This window comes from Lolium perenne, chromosome 6 (assembly GCF_019359855.2).
Source record: "Lolium perenne isolate Kyuss_39 chromosome 6, Kyuss_2.0, whole genome shotgun sequence".
In the NCBI taxonomy this organism is placed as follows: Eukaryota; Viridiplantae; Streptophyta; class Magnoliopsida; order Poales; family Poaceae; genus Lolium; species Lolium perenne.
In genome coordinates this window covers 220,428,977-220,453,435 of record NC_067249.2, presented here as the reverse complement: position 1 = coordinate 220,453,435, position 24,459 = coordinate 220,428,977, and the positions used below count along the sequence as shown (strand labels likewise).

Below are 24,459 nucleotides of genomic sequence, written 5' to 3'. Positions count from 1 at the left end.
TGCATTAGGCTCATCTTTATATTCCGCAAAGCCTAATATTGCAAAGAAAGAATTAAAATTTGTAGAAACCTATTCACCCCCCCTCTAGGTTTACCATCTCTATACTTTCAATTGGTATCAGAGCCTGGACTCTTATTAAGGGCTTCACCGCCTTAAGAGTGAGATGGATAAACTCTTCGAGGGTCTAGATGACGACTCTAACCTTTCGGTTAAAGAGACGAAATCTAGATTCTTGGCATATGATGTCGAGAAGAAGAAAAGGGAGGATGAGCTACAAAACCAAATGACTGAAATGACTGCCATGCTTAAGAACCTAACTGCGGGTGGAACTTCTAGTGGGGCTTCGGCCTCTAAGGAAACCTACCATGATGTTAACCATGACTATCCCAGAAACACTTCACCCATGCCTCATATAAACCATAGTGGGACCGTTCCCCATTACGATGGAACACACTTTCCACATTGGAAATCTGCTATGGAATCTCATATTCGCAGCTGCAGTGTGGAGCTATGGGAGCTCATTGTTCATGGACGTCGGGAGCCACAAGATCCTACTCGGTTGACCTCCACCGAGTTCTACAACCGTCAACTCAATGCATCCGCACGTGACAAGATTAGAAGTGGCATCAACCGCAAGCTTCTTGATCAAGTCGATGACATTGTCTCCGCTAAAGAGTTGTGGGATCGGATCGTAGTACTCCAAGAGGGAACCGATTTGATCCAATCAGCTCTCTATGAGACCGCAAAGCAAGAGGCCTACCAGTTCATGATTCGAGATGGAGAATCCGTATTCGATGCCTATGCTAGGCTTGGTGCTCTGAAAGTAAGGGTCAAGGGACTTGGTGCTGAGAAGTACAATGACGGATTCGAGATGAACGAAGCCTTCATAAAATCCAAGGTCATTGCTATGATTGCCGTCAAACAAGAAGACACCAACCTTGGACTCAACTTGCAAATCATGACCAAGAGTGCCGATCTCAACTCCGATGATCTAGTCTCCTATGTGGCCGCCAATGAAAGCATGGCCAAAGCCGGAAAGAGGCTCAAGGCAATGAACCGTGTTGATGAAGCCTCACACAACCATGAAGCGTCACACAACCTTGCTCTCAAAGCTAGAGCCGACCATGAAAGCAACGAAGACTATGAAATTGAAGAAGATGAAGAAATGACTTCAACTAGTGACATTGCTACCGACTTTGCTTTCTTTGCCAAGAAGTACAAGGTCAAGTTCCCAATGCTCCTCAATGACAAGAAGAAGAAGAGAACTTGCTACAATTGTGATGAAGACAACCACTTTGCAAATGAGTGCCCTTATGAGAAAAGGGTAGACAAGCCAAAGTTCACCAAAGGGGTCAAGCCAAGATTGAAGCCGAATCCAATCAACGATCGGTACAAGAAGAACAAGGGAAGAGCTTTTGTTGGGGCCGAGTACTTGTCCGATGAAGAAGAGGAAGCTGAGGAGAAGGAGGCCGGAGTGGCCGGTTTAGCTTACTCTAAGCCCGGGTCACTCTTCACATATGACTACTCCAAATATTACTCCACGGAGAATGATGTTGGCTCTTCCTTCATGGCAAGAACAACTCAAGATGATGACTCCGATGACTCTCCCTCCTCTCCAATCATTGGCTCTTGTCTTATGGCAAGGGAAACCAAGGTAATGGAACCTCCACCTTCCCTATCTAGTGTTCTTGATGATGAAAACGAAGATCAAGAAGAATTAATTATGCTTAAGGAACTCTATGATGTTAGATGCACCCTTCGTGGTGAAGCTCTTGTCAAGTTTGATTTCTTGATGGACTCGCTCAAAGAAAAGGATGAGTCCATTGAGGAATTAGAATATCAATTGAATGAGAAGGAACGGAGATTCAATCTCCTAAGACAAGAGCTAAACACCGAAAGGTGCATATCTCAAGGCCTTAAGCAACAAATTGAAACTTATGAACTTGATAAAGTTAAGGACCTAGAAACTATTGATAGGGCTCAATTATTGACCCAAGAGCTCAATGCCTCAAAGGAGGAACTTGAAGTTGCTCATGCTTCTCTCACTAGGGATCTTGATCACCTTGAAAGAGCTAACAAGCTTGTCAAGGATGAGCTCAAGAAACTTGGAGAGAATCATGATCTACTTCAAGAATCCTACAAAAGGGCTCTTGGATCAATGAAGGATCCCATTGAAGTTGAAAAGCTTGCTTGTTCCTCCATTTCCTTTACTAGTGAGCATGCTAAACTTGTTGAGGAACATGTTCGTGTACAAGAGGAACTTTCTTTGCATGTTGAGACCAATGCATATCTTGAGTCCTTGGTGACCAAATATGGTCTTGACTATCATCCTAATGAATCTTCTTGTGAGCAAGCATCTATTCTTGAGGAAAATGTTAGGCTAACAAAGGAACTTGCAAAGTTCACCACCGCCAAGAACAAGATGGGATTGGATGACCTCTTGAGTAAGCAAAGGTCAAACAATCAAAAGTATGGACTTGGATATGTCCCCAAGTCCCACAAGAAGAACAACTACAAGAAGGAGAAACCCGCTCAAGATAAGAACAAGAAGGTCACTAACAATGGCAAAGCCTCAAAGGGCAAAGCCACTAGTGGTGACCGCACGGGGCCAAACGATCACTATGCATTATTTGTTGATTATTATGGTGATGTCTATGCTAACTATGTTGGCCCTCCTAATGGCTATGCTTATAGAGAGTACTCAATTTGGGTACCAAAAGATATTGTTGCCATTGCAAAGGAACCCATTAATCGATGGGTTCCTAAATCCTCTACTTGATTTTGTAGGGGTATTCCTCCGGTGGTCCAAAATGGGTGTTTGATAGTGGATGCACCAATCATATGACCGGAGGAAAAGGTGTGCTTGATCAATTCATTGAAGATATCAACAAGAAGTCAAGCATTACCTTTGGTGACAACTCAAAGGGAAAGGTACTTGGGTATGGCAAGGTAGCAATCTCTAAGGACTTGTGCCTTGAGACGGTTATGCTTGTTGAACACCTTGGCTATAACTTACTTTCTATATATCATCTTGCCGATGCCGGGTACAATTCATATTTCACTAAATACTATGTGCAAGTCTTTAGGAGTGACAATCTCAAATTGGTCCTTGTTGGATATGTGGAGAACAACCTTTATGTGGTTGACCTCTCGAAAGAGAGCCCCTCCTTCTCCACATGTCTAATGGCGGCCAAGCATTACGAAGGATGGTTGTGGCATCGCCGCCTTGGTCATGTTAACATGAGGAATCTTAAACAACTCCTAAAGGGTGAGCATATTGTGGGACTAACCGGTGTTTCTTTTGAGAAAGATCGTGTTTGTAGTGCATGTGTAGCCGGAAAGCAACTCAAGAAGAAGCATCCCATCAAGAGTATTGTTACCACATCTAGGCCTTTGGAGCTCCTTCATTTGGACCTCTTTGGGCCATCACACTATGATACTCTTGGTGGAAGCAAGTATGGACTTGTCATTGTTGATGATTACTCAAGATACTCTTGGGTCTTTCTCCTTAAGTCTAAGGACGAGACCCATAGAGAGTTCATCACCTTCGCCAAGAAAGCTCAACGTATGTATGAATCCGAGATCAAGGCAATTAGGACCGACAATGGCACCGAGTTCAAGAACTACACTATGCAAGAGTTTGTGGATGATGAGGGCATCAAGCATGAGTTTTCGGCGCCATACACCCCTCAACAAAACGGTGTTGTTGAAAGGAAGAACCGGACTATCATTGAGATGGCAAGAACCATGTTGAGTGAATTCAACTCACCCCACAACTTTTGGGGAGAAGCCATCTCTACGGCCGTCCACTACACCAACCGGCTCTTCCTCCATCCCCTCCACAACAAAACCCCATACGAGCTCCTTACCGGTAACAAGCCTAATGTCATGTATATTCGTGTCTTTGGATGCAAATGCCTTGTTAAGAACAACAAAGGAAAGCTCGGTAAATTTGAAACTAGAACCATAGAGGGTATATTTGTTGGATATGCGGAGAACTCTCACGCCTATAGATACTACAACCGGTCCTCCGGGACTATTGAAGTATCTTGTGACGTGGTGTTCTTGGAGGATAATGGCTCCCAAGTGGAGCAAGTTGCTCCATGTGTTGCAGGTAATGATGATGATCCATCTAGTGCCATCAAGCATATGGGCATTGGACACATCCGGCCCATGGAAGTTCATAATGATGATCAAGATGATGGAGTAGATGTCTCAAGCACGCCACAAGTGGAGCCTAGCTCAACTCAAGCCGAACCATCAAGTGCAACTCAAGAACCATCCTCTACTCAAGATGAGTCTCAATCCGAAGAACAAGAAGAAGATCCTCATTCCATGGAGCAAGATCATGATGACGATCAAGAAACATCCTCAACTCATGATCAAGCTCAAGTGGTCCCTCATGATCAAGTACTAGCAAGAGATGAATTCATTGATCATGAAGGAACCGTTCTGAAGATCAAGGCCGCTACAAGGGCAAGTGACATGAAAGTGGATCAAGTCCTTGGTAGCATCTCAAGAGGAGTGGTAACTCGTAGACACCATGCATTACTTATCACTTATTGTCAACATCATGCTTTTGTGTCTAGTTTTGAACCACTTAAGGTACATGAAGCCTTGGTCGATCCGGATTGGGTAATTGCCATGCAAGAAGAATTGGAGTGTTTCACTCGTAATGAAGTATGGTCTCTAGTTGAGAGACCCAAGGATCATCGCATCAATGTCATTGGGACCAAATGGGTATTCAAGAACAAGCAAGATGAGAATGGCATTGTTATACGAAACAAAGCAAGGTTAGTGGCGCAAGGGTTTGCCCAAATAGAAGGTATGGATTTTGAGGATACCTTTGCGCCTGTAGCCCGTCTTGAAGCTATTCGTCTTTTGCTTGCATTTGCATCTTTCCACAATTTCAAATTATATCAAATGGATGTGAAGAGTGCATTTTTGAATGGTCCCCTAAAAGAAACCGCATATGTGGCTCAACCCCCGGGTTTCGAAGACCCATGCCGACCCAACCACGTGTATTTACTCCATAAGGCACTCTACGGTCTCAAGCAAGCTCCACGTGCTTGGTATGAGTTCCTTAGGGATTTCTTACTACATGATGGGTTTTGCATGGGTACGGTCGATTCCACCCTTTTCACCAAGCGGGTTAAAGGGGTGGCCTCTTCATATGTCAAATATATGTTGATGATATTATTTTTGGTGGAACTAACCCCAATCATAACAAAGCTTTTGAGCTATTGATGACTAGGAAATTTGAGATGTCCATGATGGGAGAGTTGAAGTTCTTTCTAGGCTTCCAAGTGAGGCAACTTGCAAAAGGCACCTTCATCTCTCAAGAAAAGTATGTGAAGGACATGCTCAAGAAATTCAACATGACCAATGCAAGTCCAATGAAGACACCCATGCCCGTAAAGGGGCAACTTGGTTCATGTGACGGTGAGAAGGATGTGGACATAAAGGTATACCGCTCCATGATAGGATCCTTGCTCTACCTTTGTGCCTCTAGGCCGGATATCATGCTAAGTGTAGGGATGTGTGCTCGTTTTCAATCCGCTCCCAAGGAGAGCCATTTAGTGGCGGTCAAACGGATACTAAGATACCTTGTTCTCACTCCTACTCTCGGGCTATGGTATCCAAAGGGGTCAACCTTTGAACTCATTGGCTATTCGGATTCCGATTGGGCCGGTGATAAGGTTGATCGGAAGTCTACCTCCGGGGCTTGCCAATTTATTGGCTGGTCATTGGTGAGTTGGTCATCCAAGAAACAAAACTCCACCGCCCTATCCACCGCCGAAGCCGAATACATATCCGCGGCATCTTGTTGCACTCAATTGTTATGGATGAAGCAAACCTTGAAAGACTATGGTGTGTCTCTTGGTACGGTGCCTCTTCTTTGTGACAATGAAAGTGCAATAAAGATCGCCAACAACCCGGTTCAACATTGTCGCACCAAACATATTGACATTCGCCATCACTTCCTACGTGATCATGTTGCCAATAAGGATATTGATCTCACTCATGTGGGAACAACCTACCAATTGGCGGATATTTTCACTAAGCCTTTGGATGAAGCCCGCTTTGTTAACTTGAGAGGAGAACTTGGTATTCTTGATCCTAAAAACTTGGATTGATTAACTTCTTACACTATATTCTTGCATTTATCTTGCTATCTAGCTTAGAGGCATAGCACATATGGGGATAGTCATTCTACCATATCTTGGTATGATGCATACCTATGTGTGCAACATAAATAGACCCAATGTCATTATATGGACCCAAGCATGTCTCTTCGAGGTCTCATGACATTTGCGCTTTCACATAGGGGGAGTAATCCCCCACCCCTCATTGAGCCTTCATTACAACTTGATTTGACTATATAAGGCCAAATGATCTTATTGCAAAAAAAAAACTATTTCAAAATGCTCTTATGATTCTTGATATACTTCGAATCATGCCCATTGTAGCTATTTGTATCTTGTTTGCATTTTCACTCCAATGGGTATGCCTAGAGAACTTTGTGTTTTCCAACCCCATGTCTATGCTCATCTCATCATCATCTATCTATCTATATGTACATGTCATCATATGAGCACTCACACACATTTACACAAAGATTAGGGGCAAAACGAGGCAAAATGGCACATTTTTGGGAAAATTGACTCTGGCCGGTCACTGGCCCGGTCGGACCGGCCTGTGCGCCGGATCATCCGGTCACTGGCCCGGTCGACCGGGCGCCCGACCGGCCGTGCGGGCTGTTATGTTTTGGAGAGGATACCCCTTGGGGATCTTCTTCCTCATTATCCCCCACCTCTCAAACCTCCATGGCCGCCGCCTCCACCATCTCCACCACACCCTAGGCACTTCCCACCACTAGATTCTCCCCAAACTTCACACAACCATAGATCGGGATCTCGCAAGCATCTTCACCAAAGCATTTGGTCCCTCTCAAGCTAGTTTGGGAGATCGTGGGGATTTGGTCCTCAAGCCTTCTTCACGAGTTCTTCTTGCTCACTTGGGCAAAGAGGACGATGTCTTCGGGTAAATCTTCCTCCCTATCCCTCTCCCTCTTGCTTTCCCTCTCCCATTGCCCATTGTTGAGGAAAGTTGAGAAAAGTTAGGGTTAGGGTTAGGGTTAGTAAGTCCTCATGCCACCTAGTGTGTCACACCCCTCCTATGCACATTGTTCACTCTCCTGGTATAATCTATGTTCAAGTTTGTGAGTTTTTGCATGATTTTGTGTCGAATTTCTGGGCAAACATCACAACTCAGCATGACCCGGTCTACAGCCCGGTCGACCGGCCTCTCGACCGGCTGGTCCGGCGCAGCGCCCGGTCAACCGGATGGCCAACCGGCTCGTCCGGTCTGTCGTCCGGTCGGACCGGCCCCTGCGCCGGCTCGCCCAGCTTTTTCGCATGATCTCGTCGAAACACTTGAATATAGGCTATGCTTTTGGCTTCCTCACATATGCTGATGACATGTACACTTACCTCTTTGCTATCCTCGCCCTATTTTGCTGATTCACAGGTGATGAATGGACTGATGCGGACCATGGCACTGTTGCCAAGCGAGGGAGGCGCTCCGGGGTTCCACCACGGCGCTCTACTGGTCGTGCTCCTCAGACTACGAGTGGCAGCTCAACTGGAGGCCGAACCAAGACATCTGCCAATAAGAGGAAAGATAAACATGCAAAGACAGTGATGGTGATGAGGTACTGCGCATTTCCATGTTGGTGATGTACATATTGGGGCATGGCGAAGACTCAGAGAGTCCAACCCCTACCGCTTTGAGGAACCCACTTACACAGGGGGAGATCAATTCTTCTGGACCAACACACAGCAAGTCATGTGGGATGACTTCTATAACTCCCGCGAGCACATGAAGAAAGGCACCATTGTTATGCCCAAGGCCATCAAGGATGTCACTGGAATGTATGAAGCCACCAAGTTTCGCTTTGTGGTTGCCACCTTGAGGCGGATGGGGTTGTATGATCTTATGTGCTTGACACCTACTGATGGGTGCTATTGTCCAACCTTGGTGAGACAGTTTCATTGCACAGTCTTTTTCCATGATGATGCAGCTCGGACTATGACTTGGATGACTGGCAAACAGAAATACACTTGCAACTATCTTGATTTCTGTGAAGCTTTGGGGTTTGGTGGAGGGCGTGCTTCTGGTTTCAAGATATATTCTCAGCAGAAGTTCAACCGTGGGGACATTGCCATTTGCTATCCGCCGGAACCCACACCTGGACCTCCCACCATCTCTGGGATGTACTACTCCTACCTCTTACTTGCCAAGCTATTCCGTGAGACTCTCATCAGCAAGTCCGGCGACACAAGTGAATGCCGTGCATATCATCTGAACTTGATGTACTACTGTCACCCTGAGCACCGGCAACTTATTGATGGCTGTGATCTCATCTACTGTGAGTTACGGCGCTGTGTTCGCGAGAGGTTGACTCCTAATCTTGCCCAGTACGTTCAGCTGCTCATCAACAAGGTTGTGCCCGCACCTTTCAATACTCAAGGTGAGCGGGTCAGGATGGAAGTTTTCAAAGTTCCTGCCCAAGGTGATAGCCCGGATGTTCCTGAAATGATGCCTTCTGAGCGCCGGTCCAAGGCACGCCATGACCATGCTAGCTCCAGCTCCTCTAGTCGCCCACAGCATGGTGTCGCACGGTTCTTCTCTTGCTTATGGCAGATGTGCAAAAATACAAATGATGTTGCACATCAAAGTCTCTCTTTGAACCAAGAGACAAGGAGGCGCCAAAATGAGTTCATGGCTGCTAGGAATGTGCCTATCCCTCCTCTGGCCCCGAGTTGGAGCTCTGTCCACGCACCAAACTCGGGAGATGCCTCTTCTTTCTGATGAGATGTTCCAGAACTTTGATCCTTCTCTGTACTTTGGTGGTCCTACTCCTAGATTTGCTCGTGCACCTCCTGCTGATGATGATGATGAAGAGGATGAAGGTAATGAGGATGATGATGAAGAGGATGACGATGAAGAGGATGATGATGGGGATGGTGATGGCAACTCTCCATCCGCGGGGCCCCACTTCTATTGATGGGACGCTAGCATCTCTCCTCTTTTCTTCGCCTTTTTGGTGTTCCGATGCCAAAGGGGGAGAAGAGAGTAGAGTCTAGAATTACGGGGTTCTTTCGTTGTCACAAGCCATGGGAGTTGCTTTATTTGGATTTTATATGGCTTGTGCGTATTTGCTTTGATTTCTCAAGAACCATTTGCTACTTTGAATAATTCATGTATGGATATGTATGGACGACTATTATGTGTGCTACTCTATGTTAGGATAATCATGCTTTATGGATAATCATGATTTATGCTTATATATGTTGATAAACTTGTCCATACCATGCTTGTTTCCTAAAGATATTGGGGGAGCTTCTCATATTCCACAAATGGTGCACTTTGCATTCAAACGCAAATTCTCCAAGTGCACACATTATGGGGGAGCTGTCGTAATATCTTATATGGAATCAAGGTTTAGAGCTTATCATAATATCTATGTGTTACTCTAGCTCGGTTTGTCATCGTATACCAAAAATGGGGAGATTGTAAGGGTATTTTACCCTTATCCATTATTTTGGTATCTATGACACCGTGCTAGAGTATTTGGACTAATACATGCCTACAAGATGACTTTCAGGTATTAGCCAAAGAGGTATGATGGTGTAGCAATGGAACAAAAGGCAACGGAGACCCCCAATTCGACGAAAAATCAGCTAGTTTTTCGTAGCCCGGCGGTCACAGATCCGGTCGGACCGGCCCTGGCACCGGACAGCCCGGTCACCAACCGGACCCAGAACCGGTGCCATCCGGGCAAGTTCCAGTAAAGAAGGCGAGCCCTCCAGTCTGCGTCCGATCACCAGCCCGGTCACGGACCGGCTGCTCCGGTCCATGGCCCGGCTCGATCGGCACTGCATCGAGAGGCCCGGTCGACAAGAATCGGACTACTGCGCTGTGACATCCGGGCGCCATCCAGTAAGCTCAGAAGCCTGCCCGGTCAAGACCCGGTCCCAGCTCCGGTTGGAAACCGGCCGGCCCGGTCTGTGGCCCGGTCTGACCGGGCTGTGGACCGGCCTGTCCGGCGCCAAATCCGGTTGACCGGGTTTCTCGAAGAATCTGCTGATGTGGCAAGTGACCAATGGCCGTATTTCGAAGAACACTATAAATAGGTCTTCTCCTACCTCTGAACAGTTAGGCACTACACTACAAGCTGTTCTTGAGCTCTCTCTCTCTTACTCCATTACTAGAAACACCAAAAGCCTCAGATCTCCCTCCTCCTCCACCCAAACTCAAATCCCTCCTGGGAATCATTAGAGGAGGACCCGATCTACCGTTCTACCAAGCCAAATCTCATTCCCCCTTGTATTCATTGAGAGGCTTGCTTCCTAGAGTTCCTTGGAAACCCTAGGTAGGCAAGAGGAGTCCGGAAGCATCCGGGCTGTGGATTTGCTCCGGGCAAGATTGTGAAGGTTTGGAGGCTACCTCAAAGTCTACCACAAGTGAGTGAGCTATTCCTTCGTGGGATAGGCTCCGGAGAATAGGGTGAGCCTTCGTGGCGCGGGGAATCCTTCGTGGGACCTCCACTCCTCCAAACGTGACGTACCTTGTTGCAAAGCAAGGGAACACGGGAATACATCCTCGTCTCCGCGTGCTATCGGTTATCTCTAACCGAACTCCTTACTTGTGATTTAATCACTGTGAGAGCCTTCGTGCTCGAGTTAGTTGTATCCTCATATAGGTTGCTTCACCTAGTTTGCATTAGGCTCATCTTTATATTCCGCAAAGCCTAATATTGCAAAGAAAGAATTAAAATTTGTAGAAACCTATTCACCCCCCCCCCCCCTCTAGGTTTACCATCTCTATACTTTCAAATACAATCCACCCCACAGACGCCATGGAGAAAAAATGCTGGCCCTTCCGCAAGAGCAAGAACGACCACGAGGCTAGCGGCTCGCGGTCCGGCAAGAAGCCACGGATCGGGCGGTACGTCCGCATCGACTTCGCGCGCCGCCTTTGGGAGGAAAACCGGCCGGTGCCATGGCCGGACACAAACCTGCCTGTAGGAGGCTGGTACCTCAACTCCAGGCGCGTGTCGGTACCCCTAGTGCCGCGCGAGGGCCGAGAGGCGCCGGGACGAGGTGAGCCGCCGCTGAGCCATCTTACCGCCGGATCTCCAACAAGATCCGGCGTACGCGCTCAACTCCTACAACTGGATCTCCTTCGGAACGTGGGAGTTCGACGCGCGCCGCCGCGCTGGCTACCTCGGGGACGTCGAGTTCTTCGACCGTGAGATCGCCGCAGAAGAAGAGGAGAACGACCAGGAGGACGAGGACGATGATGCGAACGAGGACGAGGACGAGGACGAGGACGAGCAGACGGAGCACGCAGAGTACGACCACGACGACGGCGGGCTGGCGTGGGATCCGGAGATCCAGCCGCCCGAAATTACCGAGGAGGAGGTCATTGCCATGGCACTGGCCAACAGCGAGCGCGACGAGCTCAACGAGCTCGCTTTGTGGGACGGGCTCGCAATCCAACTCCGCGAGTCCGCGCTGCTGCAGGGTAGGCCCGCGACTCCTCCCGCCACGCCGAGGCGTTCCAACGACCGCGCTCCGGCTGCTGCTCCGGCCTAGGATCCGTGGCCACCTTTACCACAGCCTCCTGCGCAGGCGACGGCCTAGCCGCAGTTGCCGCAGCTTGCCCTACCACCGCCACCGCCGACGTACCAACTTCCATGGCCGACGCCGGACTTCATCGACCTCGTCAGCGACGACGACCAGTATGCAGTACCTAGGTTTTCTTATGGCCTTTTTATGTTTTTTATTAATATAAACTATGACTTTAATGAATGGGAAAAAATCGTTCCGCTGGAGCCACCCCGCCGCAAATAGATGCGCGGACGATTTCGACCATTTCAGCCGACGCATCCGTTTAGGCGTCCGAAATGCTTCGCCCCACTGGAGATGCCCTAAGACCTCGCTTCGCAACAGTTGTATGGATGTTGATGTAGACTGTATCCGTATTTTTTTGACAGGTCTGTATCTGTGTATTCTTTTTTTTTTTTGACATGTGTATCTGTGTATTCCACAACGAGTAGTTTCTTTTAAAATCAACTACTAGTCGTCCTGGCTTTGTGCCGAATAGTGACATTAAACCCGACCCTCTCTTTCCATCGATAATAAGTATTGGATTTTCTTCAGTTTAGTCTAAAACTCCAACACTTTTTTTTGAGGTGTTTAATCAAATCCTACATCATTAAATTTGCTTCGTAATTTATGTTAGCTATCACTTGCAACATGAGTTATAACTGAAATTTGATGACATTATTCTAAGAATAAAGTTAGTTCCCATCTACTAAGAAATAGCCACACCCTTTTTTCTAGGACAAAACTTCAACACTCAGTGATGATGGATCGGAAGATGGAGTAGCGCCATTTTGCATTTTGGGCCCAATAGCGAACTGGACTAGCCCTTCGTTCAACGAAATCGGGCCCATCAATTTATTACGGTGGTTGCCGGCCGCGACAGGACAGTTTCCACTTCCCAGTCCAAGAGGCGGACTCCCCTACCACACCCCGCCGCCGCCGCCGCCGCCGCGATGCTTCACCTCCCGAAACAACTCCTCTCGCTCCGCCTCCCAGCCTCACCAGTGATCCTTTCTCTCCGTCGGGCCCTCTTATCCACCGCGGCGGCCACCGACGCCCCGCTAGGCGCCTTCGCCGCCGCCGACTACCTCGTCACCACCTGCGGCCTCACGCCGGAGCAAGCCCTGAAGGCCGCCAGGTACATCTCTCACTGCAAGTCCACCTCCAACGCCGACTCCGTCCTCGCCTTCCTCTCCGGCCCCGCCCTCCGCCTCTCCAAGGCCGACATCGCCCACATCGTCTCGCACGACGCGCGCATCCTCAACTGCAGCGTCGACAGCACCCTCAAGGCCCGCATCGCCAGCCTACGCAGCTATGGCCTCGACGACGCGCAGGTCCGAACCTTCCTTCGCGTGGCCACCTGCACCTTCAGCATCCACGAGAAGCTCGGCTTCTGGATCCCCTTCCTGGGGTCGCCGGAGAAGCTCCTCCGCGTCCTCAGGTACAACTACTACCTCCTCACCTCCGACCTCGACCGGGTGGTCAAGCCCAACATCGCGACGCTACGGGAGAGCGGGATGAGCCCTGCCAACATCGCCAGGATGTGCGTGCCCAACTCGAGGCTGCTCACCTGCAACCCGGACACCGTCAAGTCCATCCTCGAGCGCGCCGACAAGCTCGGGGTGCCGCGCAACTCGCCCATGTTCAGGCAGGCGGTGGCCACCACCACGAGCCTCGGCGCCGAGACGATGGCGGCCAAGCTCAAGCTCTTCGGGGAGACGCTCGGGTGCTCCGCGGCCGAGGTGGCCAGCGCGGTCAGGAGGAACCCCGTGCTGCTGAGGGTCTCTGGGGAGAAGCTTCGCCGCGTGACGGAGTTCCTCACCAGGGTGGTTGGCGTTGACACCGCCTACATCCTTGCCCGGCCCGCCATCCTCATGTACAGCCTCGACACCAGACTGGCGCCTCGGTATTCCGTGATGAAGGCGCTCCAGGAGAAACATCTCATCCGGAAAGATCACAGCTTCTACTCCATGGTAACGTCTAGCGACGACACGTTTCGGCGCAGGCATACGTATCCTCATAAGGATCTTCTTCCGGGCCTTGATGATGCCTACATGGCTGCTTGCAGAGGGAAAACTGCTCACTGAAGTCGGGCTATGAAGGATCCTAGGTACCCTTGGGTTTTCCCAGGTTATGAATCTTCGCAAACCACCGTCTAAAATGGCACCAACATTTTATTCTTACCGGCTGCATACGGGTGGTACTCCTAATGTGTACTACTCTTTAACTCACTATGCGCATCTGAATTCTGCTTAAAACTCACTGTGCCACAGTACTTACTTCTGATACCTGGAGCTTGAGGCTACCATTTATCCAGCTAGGTCTGATTCTGAAATGAAAGTTACCATGTTACAACCTACTACTCTTGTAGAAGTAGAAGTTTACAGAAATGGGCAATGTAGCTTGTTTTATTTGTTTTTTTGTTTTGGGTTTGTGTGGGCTTTCATCATGTTTTAAGTGCATAACGTCTTGGATACTAAAGTTGTGCAAATTAATTTTGGCTCATTGTTTTTTTGCACTTGAACATGAAAACCTCAATTTTAAGCTACATGTTTTTTTTTATATTTACCTTCGCATAATTATGCATCACTGCATGGCTAAGGGTGCTATATCCAGCAGTACATAAATCTCAACCTTTTCCATGGTCAGCCCTTTCGTTCTCTGAACCATGAAATTGTATGTCAGCATTTTTTTAGCTAGCTCAGTTATAATTGACAAATGTAATTATTTTATGTGTATGAATGCAGCGTTACCTGTAACTGTATGTTGGAATGGAACAGAGGATCCACTAATTCCGGTTTTGGCAACTAATGTGAGTGTTGAATTTGTACATTCTGTTAAGTCGCTATGTTTTGAGTTTCGACTTGGGATTGTTTGGGCTTATTTGAAACTCGGCTGCGTGAGAGTTGACACACACTCACTGTGTCGGTGCTTATGGTGTGAGCTGAAGCTTCTGATATCTGGTATGGTCAGCTGATATGTCTTTGCTTTGCCAGTACTTTACTGTGGGGTGTGCTCACACATTTGAGATGATTGATGCTCTGGGGAAATCTGTCCTGGGGAGCGCTTCGCCCATGGACATCCCCCGGCAGTTTGTCATACATGTTCTGAAGGCGAAGGGGTTGGTAAAGATAGACTGCGACTTGTACAACGTATTTACCTTAGCCCACGAGAAATTTGTAAAGAGGTCTCCTGGGCTTGCACATGAGCTTCTCCAGGTTCAGTTGTGACTTGTGAGAGGTTAAAGTATTAACATCTGACATGTCGAAACGTCTGAATGATGCATTTTTTGTGGTTTATTTTTCTTTTCCTAGTTTATGGACCTGCTTTGTTAGACTCGTGTAAAGAAATATATTTCGCCCTTTCTTGGTGTTGTGCTACTAACTTATTTGATACTTGATGAATCTATGTATGTTGTATGTTATGAGTTACATTGTTACATATGTCAAACACATGTACCATGCTCCAGAAATATAACATGTTGGATACTGGAGTTGTGCAAAATAATTTCGGCTCATTGTTTTGTGCACTTGAACATAAATACATATGTACCATGCAGGTTTTATATTCATCTTCGCATAATTATGCATGGCTGCATGGCTGAGGGTGCTATATCCAGCAATACATAAACCTCAACCTTTTCCATGGTCATCCATTTCGTTCTCTTGAACCATGAAATTGTATGTGAGCATTTTTTATTTAGCTAGATGAGTTAGAATTGACAAATGTAATTATTGTATGTCTATCAGAAAATCCACTAATTATGGTTTTCGCAACTAATGTGGGTATTGAAATTGATACATTTTGTTAAGCTGCTATGTATTGAGTTTCGAATTGTGATTGTATAGGCTTATCTGAAACACACATTCGCTGTGTCGCTGTTGATGGTGTGAGCTGAAGCTCCTCAGTCAGTCTATAATTGTTTTTGTCTTTGCTTGGGTGTGCTCTTCTGAAGCACATGTGCAAGATGACGACGCCCATCTTTTTGCAAACAAGACAGAACCAAAGAAGATAAATTTGCTAGTACAAATTTTATACCAAACGCACTGTTCAGTCAGTAATGAACACTTCCAAGCTTCAAAGTATAAACATCCACCTTGTTGTTGTTGACTGTAATCAACCTAATTAAGAAAAGACATACTAATTTTTTTCCAGAATTGTATACCAAACCCAATGTTCAATCAGTAATGAACACTTCCAAGTTCAGAGTATAAACATCCACCTCGCTGTGGTTGGCTGTAATGAATCTACACTAAATGGCCATGGATCTGCTATTGTTCATCAGTAGAGTGGGGTTATACAAAGGAGAGTATACACACCTACCTACGCACGCGGGCCTCCAGGATCTTGTGGTAGTCACTGTTCAGCAGTGGTCACCGCCGCATTGCCGGCACAAGCAGAGTCGTACGCATCGGCGAGGCCCGGGATGCAATCCTCGAAGGGGGCAACGAACTTCTCCAAGAACTTGTCTTCCGTCGGCGCCACCACGTTGAAGAAGCACCGGTCTTGCTCGATCAGCCTTCTCTTCTTGAGAAGCTTCACCACGAGATGCCGGGGCCTGAGCCTCCTCTCGAGGCTGTACATGAGCAGCACGGACCGGCGCGCGATGTAGTGCGGCGCCAGGCCGACCTCGTTTACAAGGAACTTGGCGTTGCGGCGGAGCCTCTCTTGGGAGGCGACCAGGATCCTGGGCGCCTTGCTGATGGCCAGGCTCACCTCCTCCTGCGACCACCCGAGCGTCTCCCTGAGGACGGCGATCTTGGCGTCCACCTTCTCCGGGCCGATGCAGCCGGCGGTGGAGATGGCGTGGCGGAACATCTGCGAGCCCGGGGACACGCCGAGCTGGATGGCCCGCCGCACGGAGTCCTGTACGTACTCCGGGTGCATGGTGACGAGGCGCGGCGCGGCGACGAGCAGCTTGGAAATATCACAGGCACTTAGGCCGCATTGCTTGAAGAAGGCGACGTTGGGCTCGACCACCTTCTCGAGATCGGAGGTGAGGAGCCAGTAGTTCCAGTCACTGGCCTGGAGGAGCCTCTCTGGGGAGCCGAAGAGGGGGAGCCAGAACTGGACCTTGGAGACGAAGCTGCGGCAAAGGAAGTAGCGGCCGGCGATCTTGGCGAGGCGGGCGATCTGGGAGTGGGAGAGGCCGAGGGCGCGGAGCTCCGCGGAGATGGGCGCGAGGGAGCGGTCGATGCGGGCGCAGAGGATGCGCGGGTTGGAGGCGACGGCGGCGGCCACCTCCTTGGGGGAGAAGCCGAGGCCGTGGAGGAATGCGAGCACTGCGTCGGCGTTGTCCGGGGACTTGAGGTGGGCGAGGTTCTTGGAGGCCTTGAGGGCCTGCGGCTGAGTGAGGTGGCAGTTGGCGATGAGGTAGTCCTCGACGGCGAAGTTGTTCTCCGGAGTGGTGGCAGCGGCGGCAGCAGCAGCGACGGCGTGGGCGAAACGGAGGCGGAGGCGGCAGCGAGCGGGGAAGTGAACGGCGGCGAGCGGACCGGCGGCGATGAAGAGGATAGGCATGGGGGAGAGGAGCATGGCGGGGTAGGAGAGGAGACGTGGCGGTGAGGGAGTGGCCATTTTTTGGACCCGGTTGCGTAATCCGCAGCCGCAGCCGCTAGCGGGGACGCAGCGCTGTACCGTCCTCCTCGCGCTCCACTGGATAGATAGGTTTTGCCAGTCTGCTGATTAGTCCACTTCTACCGTTGGATCGGGCCGCCCCAGAAGTTTAAGCATGGTTATTCAAAATTAGAATAATATCTCATATGTGCTTGAGAAACCACACAATAAAAGCTATGTAGTACTTGGGGTTGTGAAACATGAATTTACTAAAACAATAGCATTTTTGAAAACTTCTAACTAACGGAGATAACATAAAAACATAAGAGTAGATACACGGAGGTGGTGCTCTCGGAGACGTACACGGACGATGGGTTGGCGATGGGATGTCGCGGCCTGGACCATAGATGCGCAGCGACGCAGCGATCGCCAGCGACCGGTCGAGCGGGACCGATTTGGGCTACGCGCTGACCCGGTCTGGGTCGCGTGGGCCGCTGCTGCTGCATGTACCTGGTCGGTCTTGGGGCTGATGGTTGGCTTTGCAGCAAACTGCGTTGCTCATATGTCCCTGGTGCGCCTGCCATTTCCTATTGTGGTGGAGCTTTTGGACCTCCTTCGTTGTCATTGGGCAACGGATGGCAGCGTGGGGGTCTGTTTGTCCGCAATGAAGAATAAAGGTGGTGGTCCTAGGGTTCCTCTCGCGTCGAGACAAAGATCTATCAGGCGCTTGTCCTCCTTAATCTGGCCGGAGTGTGGAGTTCCGGAAGGCTCAGTCGGCCTTCCTTAAGTGGTTTTGGTGTTGATGACAACGGTTGTGCTTAAGCTAATTATTTGTATAAGAATTGTAGAATTTTATTGACGATAATAATTGTCGAATTATTGCCCAAAAGATTGAAGAGTTTCAAGTGTGTCTTGCTATTTCTCTCTATGGATGATTCATGACATGAGAGAATTATGTGGAATTCATCATCTTTATTCAAGAGTGTCATAGCTGGGCAATTCTATGTGCATCATTATGTTGAAGAAATGGGAAGGAAATATATGAAGAAAAGGAAGAGAAGAAAAGAAAGTGAGGGGTTGGGCGCGCGTGCTCTAGCCGGTGGTACCGCTCGTGGAGGACTGGTACTACCGCTGAACCACCACCGAAGCCACTGCACATGGTACCGGTTTTGGTAACGCTAAAGAGGGCAAACTCACGGTATGTTTCTAGGGTGGTTGGACGCGCGACCGATACCGCGGCCGAGGGTACCGCCTCGGCATGGCTGGTGGTACCGCCCGGGAACGACCGTAGGTACCGGTCCCCCTCCTCTCCCGTGTGGCAGTTTTTCCCCTCCTTTGCCACGTCGACCAGGGGCCGGTAGTACCGGCCCAATCTCGTCGGTACTACCGTCCATAAGGCTCCAACAACAGGATTCCCCCACTGGGGTATAAAAAACCCCTTCTTCCTCAATGGAGTCAACGCTTCAAGAACATATCTCTTTGAACTCCATTGCTAGAGCTTAATTCTTCTAGATCTCTCTACTCCCCACTCAAACTTCACCATACTTGAGGATTTGGTAGAGGAGACCTAGATCTATACTTCCAACAAAGGGATTTGTATTTCATCATATGTCTTAGTGGATCTTTGTGAGGTGACCTCGAAGCTACTCTTCGTGTAAAGCTTCGTGGTTACATCTTGGGAGCCTCCAATCCGGTTGTGGATGTGTGCCCCAAGCTTTGTGTAAAGGTGCCGGTTGCGACCTCAAGGCAACCGCTTAGTGGAACGTGAGCTAGGCCTTTGTGGCGTTGCTCACCGGAGAATAGGGTGAGGCCTTCGTGGCGTTGATTGGCCTTAGTGGCACCACACCCCTCCAAACGTAGACGTACTTCCATTTGGAAGGAAGGAACTACGGCAATCATACCCTCGTGTCTCCGCGTGCTCCACCTCGGTTACCTCTATCCTTTACCACACTTTACTATTTGTATCTTGTATTGTGTATTGTTCGCTTGTATCTTGTCATATAGGTAAATTCACATAGTTGCATATCTAGAGAATTTACCTTTGTGGCAAGCCTAAAATGAAAAAAGAATTAAAATTTGAGATAACACATATTCACCCCCCTCTAGGTGTCATATGGCCCTTTCATTTGGTATCAAAACCTCGGCTCTTTATTCGGGATTTACCGCCTAAGAGAGTATGGCCGAGAAGGGGGGAAGCTAGTTCGGAGCCCGCATCTGTGGAGGACATCAAGGAATTGAAATTTTCAATCTCCTCGATGAGTGACTCCATATGTGAATTAAGGGAGATGATGATGAGCTTTATGCAAGCCAATAAACCTCCTATCCCTCGTACCACCACTACCGAGGTTGACACTCCTAGTTTGGAAAAGACCACCCTTGGTGCCCCTACGGAGGCTGGAACCAAGGATGAAGAAGGTAGTGGTGAGACCGCTCCCAAAATAGATTCTAATGCTCATGGAGTGTACGCGGCGGTTGCTCCTCTGCTCGTTGCTTGCGCACAGTTGACGTGGGCGTAGTAGCTTTCTTGTGACGGTAAAGCACTCGTCTGTTGGGAACCCCAAGAGGAAGGTATGATGTGTACAGCAGCAAGTTTTCTCTCAGTAAGAAACCAAGGTTTATCGAACCAGTAGGAGTCAAGAAGCACGTTGAAGGTTGATGGCGGCGAGATGTAGTGCGGCGCAACACCAGGGATTCCGGCGCCAACGTGGAACCTGCACAACACAACCAAAGTACTTTGCCCCAACGAAACAGTGAGGTTGTCAATCTCACCGGCTTGCTGTAACAAAGGATTAGATGTATAGTGTGGATGATGATTGTTTGCAGAAAACAGTAAAACAAGTATTGCTGTAGATTGTATTCGATGTAAAAGAATGGACCGGGGTCCACAGTTCACTAGAGGTGTCTCTCCCATAAGATAAATAGCATGTTGGGTGAACAAATTACAGTTGGGCAATTGACAAATAGAGAGGGCATGACAATGCACATACATGACATGATGAGTATTGTGAGATTCAATTGGGCATTACGACAAAGTACATAGACCGCTATCCAGCATGCATCTATGCCTAAAAAGTCCACCTTCAGGTTATCATCCGAACCCCTTCCAGTATTAAGTTGCAAACAACAGACAATTGCATTAAGTATGGTGCGTAATGTAATCAATAACTACATCCTCGGACATAGCATCAATGTTTTATCCCTAGTGGCAACAGCACATCCACAACCTTAGAACTTTTTGTCACTGTCCCAGATTTAATGGAGGCATGAACCCACTATCGAGCATAAATACTCCCTCTTGGAGTTACTAGCAAAAACTTGGCCAGAGCCTCTACTAACAACGGAGAGCATGCAAGATCATAAACAACACATAGGTAATAGATTGATAATCAACATAACATAGTATTCTCTATCCATCGGATCCCAACAAACACAACATATAGCATTACAGATAGATGATCTTGATCATGTTAGGCAGCTCACAAGATCCGACAATGAAGCACATGAGGAGAAGACGACCATCTAGCTACTGCTATGGACCCATAGTCCAGGGGTGAACTACTCACTCATCAATCCGGAGGCGACCATGGCGGTGTAGAGTCCTCCGGGAGATGATTCCCCTCTCCGGCAGGGTGCCGGAGGCGATCTCCTGAATCCCCCGAGATGGGATTGGCAGCGGCGGCGTCTCTGGAAGGTTTTCCGTATCGTGGCTCTTGGTACTGGGGGTTTCGCGACGAAGACTTTAAGTAGGCGGAAGGGCAGAGTCGGAGGAGTCACGGGGGCCCCACACGCCAGGGCCGCGCGGGCCCCCTATAGGCCGCGCCGCCCTAGTGTGGCGGCGCCCCGTGGCCCCACTTCATCTCCCCCTAGGTCTTCTGGAAGCTTCGTGTGAAAATAGGCCCCTGGGCGTTGATTTCGTCCAATTCCGAGAATATTTCTTTACTAGGATTTCTGAAACCAAAAACAGCAGAAAACAAAGAATCGGCTCTTCGGCATCTCGTTAATAGGTTAGTGCCGGAAAATGCATAAATACGACATATAATGTGTATAAAACATGTGAGTATCATCATAAAAGTAGCATGGAACATAAGAAATTATAGATACGTTTGAGACGTATCAAGCATCCCCAAGCTTAGTTCCTACTCGTCCCGAGTAGGTAAACGATAACAAAGATAATTTCTTAGTGACAATGCTACCAACATAATCTTGATCAATACTATTGTAAGCACATGTAATGAATGCAGCGATTTGAATCAATGGTAAATGACATGAGTAAACAATTGAATCATAAAGCAAAGACTTTTCATGAATAGTACTTCAAGACAAGCATCAATAAGTCTTGCATAAGAGTTAACTCATAAAGCAATAATTCAAAGTAGAGGTATTGAAGCAACAGAAAGGAAGATGAAGTTTCAGCGGTTGCTTTCAACTTGTAACATGTATATCTCATGGATATTGTCAACATAGAGTAATATAACAAGTGCAATATGCAAGTATGTAGGAATCAATGCACAGTTCACACAAGTGTTTGCTTCTTGAGGTGGAGAGAGATAGGTGAACTGACTCAACATAAAAGTAAAAGAAAGGTCCTTCAAAGAGGAAAGCATCGATTGCTATATTTGTGCTAGAGCTTTGGTTTTGAAAACAAGAAACAATTTGTCAACGGTAGTAATAAAGCATATGTATCATGTAAATTATATCTTACAAGTTGCAAGCCTCATGCATAGTATACTAATAGTGCCCGCACCTTGTCCTAATTAGCTTGGATTACCGGGATTATCATCGCAATGCACATGTTTTAACCAAGTGTCACAAAGGGGTACCTCTATGCCGCCTGTACAAAGGTCTAAGGAGAAAGTTCGCATTGGATTTCTCGCTTTTGATTATTCTCAACTTAGACATCCATACCGGGACAACATAGACAACAGATAATGGACTCCTCTTTAATGCATAAGCATGTAGCAACAATTAATGTTCTCATATGAGATTGAGGATATATGTCCAAAACTGAAACTTCCACCATGATTCATGGCTTTAGTTAGCGGCCCAATGTTCTTCTCTAACATTATGCATGCTCTAACCATTAAATGAGTGGTAAATCTCCCTTACTTCAGACAAGACGAACATGCATAGCAACTCACATGATATTCAACAAAGAGTAGTTGATGGCGTCCCCAGGAACATGGTTATCGCTCAACAAGCAACTTAATAAGAGATAAAGTGCATAAGTACATATTCAATACCACAATAGTTTTTAAGCTATTTGTCCCATGAGCTATATATTGCAAAGATAAAGAATGGAAATTTTAAAGGTAGCACTCAAGCAATTTACTTTGGAATGGCGGAGAAATACCATGTAGTAGGTAGGTATGGTGGACACAAATGGCATAGTGGTTGGCTCAAGGATTTTGGATGCATGAGAAGTATTCCCTCTCGATACAAGGCTTAGGCTAGCAAGGTTGTTTGAAACAAACACAAGGATGAAGCGGTGCAGCAAAACTCACATAAAAGACATATTGTAAACATTATAAGACTCTACACCGTCTTCCTTGTTGTTCAAACTCAATACTAGAAATTATCTAGACCTTAGAGAGACCAAACATGCAAATCAGATTTTAGCATGCTCTATGTATTTCTTCATTAATAGGTGCAAAGTATATGATGCAAGAGCTTAAATATGAGCACAACAATTGCCAAGTATCACATTATTCAAGATATTATACCAATTACCACATATATCATTTTCCAATTCCAACCATATAATAATTTAACGAAGAAGAAACTTTCGCCATGAATACTATGAGTAAAGCCTAAGGACATATTTGTCCATATGCAACAGCGGAGCGTGTCTCTCTCCCACACAATGAATGCTAGGATCCATTTTATTCAAACAAAACAAAAACAAAAACAAACAGACGCTCCAAGCAAAGTACATAAGATGTGACGGAATAAAAATATAGTTTCAGGGGAGGAACCTGATAATGTTGTCGATGAAGAAGGGGATGCCTTGGGCATCCCCAAGCTTAGACGCTTGAGTCTTCTTGATATATGCAGGGGTGAACCACCGGGGCATCCCCAAGCTTAGAGCTTTCACTCTCCTTGATCATAGTGTATATCATCCTCCTCTCTTGATCCTTGAAAACTTCCTCCACACCAAACTCAAAACAAACTCATTAGAGGGTTAGTGCATAATCAAAATTCACATATTCAGAGGTGACACAATCATTCTTTATACTTCTGGACATTGCACAAAGCTACTGAAAGTCAATGGAATCGAAAAATCCATCAAGCATGACAAAACAGGCAATGCAAAATAAAAGGCAGAATCTGTCAAAACAGAACAGTTCGTAAAGACGTATTTTTAACAGGCATCAGACATGCTCAGATGAGAAAACTTAAAACTAATGAAAGTTGCGTACATATCTGAGGATCACTCACGTAAATTGGCATAATTTTCTGAGTTACCTACAGAGAATTAGACCCAGATTCGTGACAGCAAAGAAAACTGTTTCTGCGCAGTAATCCAAATCTAGTATCATCCTTCTATTAGAGACTTTACTTGGCACAACAATGCAATAAAACTAAGATAAGGAGAGGTTGCTACAGTAGTAAACAACTTCCAAGACTCAAATATAAAATAAAAGTACTGTAGTAAAAACATGGGTTGTCTCCCATAAGCGCTTTTCTTTAACGCCTTTCAGCTAGGCGCAGAAAGTGTGTATCAAGTGTTATCAAGTGATGGTGCATTGATATCATTAGCTCCCCCATCTGTAGTGGTACTAAGGGCTTTGTCAATTTTAGGCCTATAATAATATTTTTTTGGTTTAGGCACCTTAGAGACATACATAAACTTTTGCTCCTTACCCACATAAGCTTTCTCCTTATACTTAAGAGAAGAAAAAGTTGAACCCAAGGTTCCCATAGCTTCTTCAAGTTCACCAATCCTATTGATTTGATTATCATGGACAACACAAGTTCCTAGAACACTAATTCTTTCATCAATTTCTCCTAAGGATTTATCAAGTTCATCAGTTTTATCAAGCAACATTTCCAATTTAGTTTCAACGCTTGGAAAATTTTTCTCTATGGTTTCCAATTTTTTCATAACGTCCTCAAGAGAGATTTCGCTTTTTGTTTCATTAACAGGTGGTATTCCAACTAGACTCTCAATGATGCAACTAGCTTCTAAAGCAGGAGTACCTAGGAAATTACCCCCCGAAAGAGTATCAAG

The 24,459-nt window shown here is 47.2% G+C and overlaps 2 protein-coding genes across 5 annotated transcripts; one reads left to right on the top strand and one right to left on the bottom strand.

Annotated features, from left to right (window-relative positions):
* The first annotated feature begins 12,558 nt into the window (after positions 1-12,558).
* LOC127306146 (transcription termination factor MTERF8, chloroplastic) lies at positions 12,559-15,055 on the top strand. 4 transcript variants are annotated; one of them, XR_007854489.2, is made up of 3 exons: positions 12,559-13,785; positions 14,423-14,487; positions 14,672-15,055. XR_007854489.2 is itself a non-coding variant. In XM_051336757.2 (2 exons), the coding sequence occupies exon 1, from the start codon at positions 12,629-12,631 to the stop codon at positions 13,760-13,762; it is 1,134 nt and encodes a 377-aa protein (XP_051192717.1). In that variant the 5' UTR covers positions 12,559-12,628; the 3' UTR covers positions 13,763-13,785; positions 14,423-15,055. The 4 variants fall into 4 exon arrangements, 2 of the variants coding, with proteins under 2 accessions (XP_051192717.1, XP_051192716.1); XR_007854488.2 differs by having other exon boundaries at positions 12,559-13,805; XM_051336757.2 differs by having other exon boundaries at positions 14,423-15,055.
* A 627-nt stretch (positions 15,056-15,682) lies between these two features.
* Positions 15,683-17,326, bottom strand: LOC127306145 (uncharacterized). The gene has a single exon (XM_051336755.2). It carries the CDS (start codon positions 17,250-17,252, stop codon positions 16,032-16,034), a length of 1,221 nt encoding a protein of 406 aa, XP_051192715.1. The 5' UTR covers positions 17,253-17,326; the 3' UTR covers positions 15,683-16,031.
* Positions 17,327-24,459: the final 7,133 nt, after the last annotated feature.

Bases quoted from the DNA above. Each gene is read 5' to 3' on its own strand.
- LOC127306146 (XM_051336757.2), top strand. From the start codon at position 12,629: ATGCTTCACCTCCCGAAACAACTCCTCTCGCTCCGCCTCCCAGCCTCA.
- LOC127306145 (XM_051336755.2), bottom strand. From the start codon at position 17,252: ATGGCCACTCCCTCACCGCCACGTCTCCTCTCCTACCCCGCCATGCTC.